The following is a 5,070-nucleotide window of genomic DNA, read 5'->3' on the forward strand; positions in this document are numbered from 1 at the left end:
TTTTTTAAAATATGATTTTTGTCATAGTTATGATAGAGCTGACAGTTATGTACCCATGGCAGGGCCACCTGGTGTGCACATTGTGCACTGCACAAGATTGCCACATGAAGCAGGGCAATACTTGCAACTTTAAAAAAAAATACTCAAAAACTGCATGCCACAATCATATAGAAAGAGACTGCGTGAGAAGGAGATACAATATTTTAAATACTAAAAATGGTTGGGGATAGTGGACTTCTGCACAAGAGAATGCCACCAGTGGCCCTAACTAGTTGTATGCAAAATATTTCAGATTAGAATGATTTTGTGTGTGCAGTTCCATTTCATCTTCCAAACATTTTTTTTCAAGTGTGAAACATTCATGACACATTCCAAATAGGCAGTTTCAGTCATCCTGAAAGTGTTCTGAGGTCAGAGAGCTGTTTCAAAATTTAAATACTCAGCCTTGTGCTCAAAATACCCTACACGCAAAATGTTTGAAACAGTACATTTTGAATACAGATTATGCTATAAAAAACGTCTTCCACTACACTCTTTACTGAAATATTTTTAAAGCTTCTTAAATCTGTTAATTTTTGTTGTTCAAAAAGACCAGTAGGCTGATTCTAGAACTTAGACATTGGGTCATTTGTTTAATTTTAAGTACATGTTTAGAAAACATCAGCATCAACACAATCCCTTGACAAACTTCAGTTCTTATTTCTTTCCCTTGAGAAAATTATCCATTTATTTCTTTTCTTTGTTTTTTGATTTTAGCAGTTAGCATCCCGTCAAAGAACCAATCCTCTTATAACTGATCCTTTCATCTCACGAACTTTTGATGAGGAATGTTGTCAAATGTCTTTTGAAAATCCTGGTAAATGATATTGATAAGATTGCCCCCATTCACATGCCTGTACAAATATTAAAAATCTCCCAAAAGGTTAGTGAGGCGGAATCTATGTGGATTGTCCTGCAGCAAGGTGGCTGCACAGTCAAGCCAGTTATTTAGACTGGATCTGGCATATTTAGTCATCTATTAAATCCTTCCCAAGGATTATTATTATTTAAATGTATATGCTACCCAACAGTCTTGCAGCACTGATCTGTCTTCATCCAGTTTTGTTTTGTTGTTTTGCACAGAAGTGACCAATTATTGAAGTAGAAAATTTCAAATTAATTATCCCCCTTTGATATTGCTTGATATATCCCATATTTAATTATATTTTTAATATTATTTATTACTCAGTTAAACCATAATTATGTAATTGCTAGGATTTAAAGGTTTGCCCTGCTAGCCAAATGAATGCGTCTATAAAATTAGTTTCATTTGTATATATGGCAAATTAAATAATCTACATATATTTGAATATAATACTAATACAATACAACTTTGTGGTGATACAGTATACATTGTAATAATGCACTATTCCTGGTATGGTACTACACTGTTTCTTTGCAAGTAATTTGTAAAAGGAGGCTCCAAATATTCAATACAAGAAGTACTCAACTTACAACCACAACTGAGCCCAAAATTTTTGTTGTTGAGCAAGATAGTTGTTAAGTGAATTTTTGACCCATTTTATGACCTTTCTTGCCATAGTTGTTAAGTGAATTACTGCCGTTGTTAAGTTGGTAACACGATTGTTAAGTGAATCTGCCTTCCCCATTGACTTTGCTTGTCAGACGTTCGCAAAAGGCGATCCCATGACCCGGGACATTGCAACCGTCATAAGTATGAACCAGTTGCCAAGCATCCAAATTTTGATCACGTAACCCACGGGGGTGCTGCAAGGATTGTTAGTGTGAAAAATGGTCATAAGTCACTTTTTTCAATGCCATTGTAACTTTGAACGTTCACTAAACAAATGATTGTAAGTCGAGGACTGCCTGCATAAGAAACACATACCAAAAGAGTTATAATCACTGGAAGGAGATAAGAAGCTTACCCTAGATCTGTTCTGAAAGCTGTAAAGGGTAAACTTCATCTATTTCTTATGAGATTATTTTTAGGTACATCTGAAATTTGATTTACGCTAAGATTGGATAGTTCAAATATCAGTATATTCCATTGTTTGGTCCCTTTGGTCTGACATTTGTTCCACCTCATTGTTGCATCACACTGGAATAGTATAAAATTAGGAATCCCATTTGGAAAGGCAAGGAGTACATTTTTAAAATAATGTGTTTGTATGTGTGTGTGAATGCATGTATGTATATAATGATTCTAATTACTGCTGGTAATTAGTTTTGCAAGAATAATATATTGCCTTTTTTCCCCAATATAGGTTCTCATGACTCCTTCAGCTACTGGGTGGATGACAGATCTCCTGTGGGACCAGATCAAGCCATAGCAATTCGGCGGTTAGCTAAAATTCCTTTGGTAAAAAAGCTAATGAAGAAATGGTCAGTAACACAAAATCTGACATTCAAGGAGCAGCTTGACAGTGGAATACGCTATTTTGATCTCCGTGTATCGTCCAAACCAGGTGAAGCAGGACAGGAAATCTACTTTATACATGGCTTGTTTGGAGCCACAGTATGTGATGGACTTGTGGAGATAAACAACTTCTTAACCCATCATCCTAAAGAAGTAATTTTCCTGGATTTCAATCATTTCTATGCTATGGATAGCAATCATCATACGTACCTTATCAGCAAGATTGAAGAAATATTTGGATCAAAACTCTGCACAAAAGAATGTGTAGAAAATGTGACACTGCAAAATCTTTGGGAAAAGCAACAGCAGGTAGAGGATTTTTTAATCCTATTTAATTGGATCTGAATCTACATTTTTATACTTTAAGCTACTTTTAGATGGCCTTTGGGAATGCATCTTCGAAGGTGATAGGATATGTTTGAAGAAGAAAATCTGAAAGCGGAGCAGATAGTAGTTTTCAAGGATCTAGAAATTTCCTGGGTTATCTTACTTGCATCTTAGCACTGAATCGCTCTGTAACACTTCTCCCATTCTATAATATCTGTGACTTCTTGTCTTTCTAGCTGAACTCCTTTTCAGGTGGATGTTTAATTGAATAGAAATTACCTTGAATCTGTCCATCACCGTGTATTACCATTTTTAAAAAATCTGGAGCCTTAAAATGAAAAATGATATCTGTCATGGAAAGCTAATCGAAGATTCTTCTCTATGTCAACCTTACAGGAATAGATCAGATCAGTAAATAGACTACAGGTAGTCCTTGACTTATGACCACAATTAAGTCCAGAATTTCTGTTGCTGAGCGAGACAGTTAAGTGAATTTTGCCCCATTTTACGACCTTTCTTGCCATAGATGTTAAGTGAATCACTGCAGTTGTTAAGTTACTAACACGGTTGCTAAGTGAATCTGGCTTCCCCATTGACTTTGCTTGTCGGAAGGTCACAAAAGGTGACCCTGGGACACTGCTATCGTCATAAATATGAACCAGTTGCCAAGCATCTGAATTTTGATCATGTAACCATGGGGATGCTGCAATGGTTGTAAGTGTGAAAAATGGTCATAAACCACTTTTTTTGTGCCATTGTAACTTTGAACGATCATTAAATGAACTCTTGTAAGTCGAGAACTAGCTGTTCACATTATTGAAATAGGCTATAATAAAAAATTGTAACAGCTTGATTTCCCCTCCCCACCCCTAAATCCCAATGAGAACCAGGGAGGACCTTGCTTGAGTCTCTTCTGCATACTGTCATGTTTCCTAGGCCTTAAAGAATGTTTCAGCCCTCTTTATTTATGTAATAGTTCTTGCCAGGACTTTTTTTCTCATAGAACGCCCAGAACGGAGTTCCGGCACCTTTTTTGGATGGAACCTTGTAGGGTAGGCAAGGCGGATTTTATGACATGTATGAGTTCCGGCACCTTATTTTTTTTTAACAAAAAAAAAGCACTGGTTCTTGCCTATTTCCCTCAAGGCCACCCTCCTGATTTTGTACTTTCTAGCTAAACATAGACCTCCTTTTAATAATTGCTTATCTACCTCTGCAATCAGTTCTGTCCCATTTTCTTTGATCCATTTTCAATCCTGGTTTTTCCATGTTTCATAAAAGCTACATTACCACAATATTGTTGTGTTTCCTATGAACTATATGCCTTTCCCAATTCTGCCACACTTTCTGTTCCTTCTGGATTATCAGAGTCTTGAATTTCTCCAATTATTTCAATTATGTGAAACAGCTATCCTTAATCTTTCCCCTACATTAACATATTCTGAAGAAATAGGGAACTCCAGAGACTCGGTCATCTGTGCCATTTCTTTTTCAACTATAGCCATATGAGAATAGCTTTCTTCAGCTCTCTCTCAAAAATAAATTAAAAAGCAGCAGGTGCCAAAACTGTCCACCAGGTGGCAGTATTTGAATATAGATGCTAGCGGTAGAAGTTTATTCAGTTTGATACTGCCCAACTATAAATGACTTTGAGCAGCTCACAACACAAATAAAAGCAATATTATAAAACAATCAACAGAACCAGATTTAGACAAAAAATAAAAAGAGCAAGATGGTGAACATGGCAAACCTCAAAAGCTAGAAAGTTGAGGGATATGCTTCCAAATTAATGTGATGCATTTATTCATAATCGTAAACAAACATTTATAGGTGATAATTCAACATTATCCCAGCCATTTGTTGTGGGGACGGCCTTTCTTCCAGAGAAAGAAGAAAAGGATACCCAAATGAGGGAAACCTATATTTAAATAAAGCTTTCACAATGCAGTATGGCAGAGGATTTGATTTGATTTTGATTTTATTAAATTTATACCCCGCCCTTCTCCCGGAGGACTCAGGGCGGCTTACAGCCAGTTTAAAACAATGATACAATACAATACAAAATTTAAAAATGATTAAAAATAAATATTCAAATTTGGCCGCTTCTACTAAAAATTTGATTAAGACCAATTTAAAATACCCCTAGGCCAGTCCTGCCCGCTGAAATAACCAGGTCTTGAGGGCGCGGCGGAAGGAGGGGAGATCCGGAATCACCCGGATCTCTGGGGGCAGCTCGTTCCAGAGGGTGGGTGCTCCGACAGAGAAGGCTCTCCCCCTGGGGGTCGCCAGCCGACACTGTCTGGTTGATGGCACCCTGAGGAGGC

At 37.0% G+C, this 5,070-nt stretch overlaps 1 protein-coding gene across 1 annotated transcript in view; it reads left to right on the forward strand.

The window, feature by feature from the left end:
• Nucleotides 1-5,070, forward strand: part of LOC107299777 (PI-PLC X domain-containing protein 2-like) — a 15,255-nt gene that overhangs the window by 3,879 nt on the left and 6,306 nt on the right. Inside the window, exon 2 of the mRNA XM_015829116.1 lies at nt 2,268-2,728. Within this exon, the coding sequence (XP_015684602.1) occupies nt 2,268-2,728 (461 nt within the window). The remainder of the gene's footprint in view (nt 1-2,267; nt 2,729-5,070) is intronic.

The sequence above is a fragment of the Protobothrops mucrosquamatus genome, unplaced genomic scaffold, assembly GCF_001527695.2.
Source record: "Protobothrops mucrosquamatus isolate PMUCROS unplaced genomic scaffold, P.Mucros_1.0 scaffold5452, whole genome shotgun sequence".
Classification (NCBI taxonomy): Eukaryota; Metazoa; Chordata; class Lepidosauria; order Squamata; family Viperidae; genus Protobothrops; species Protobothrops mucrosquamatus.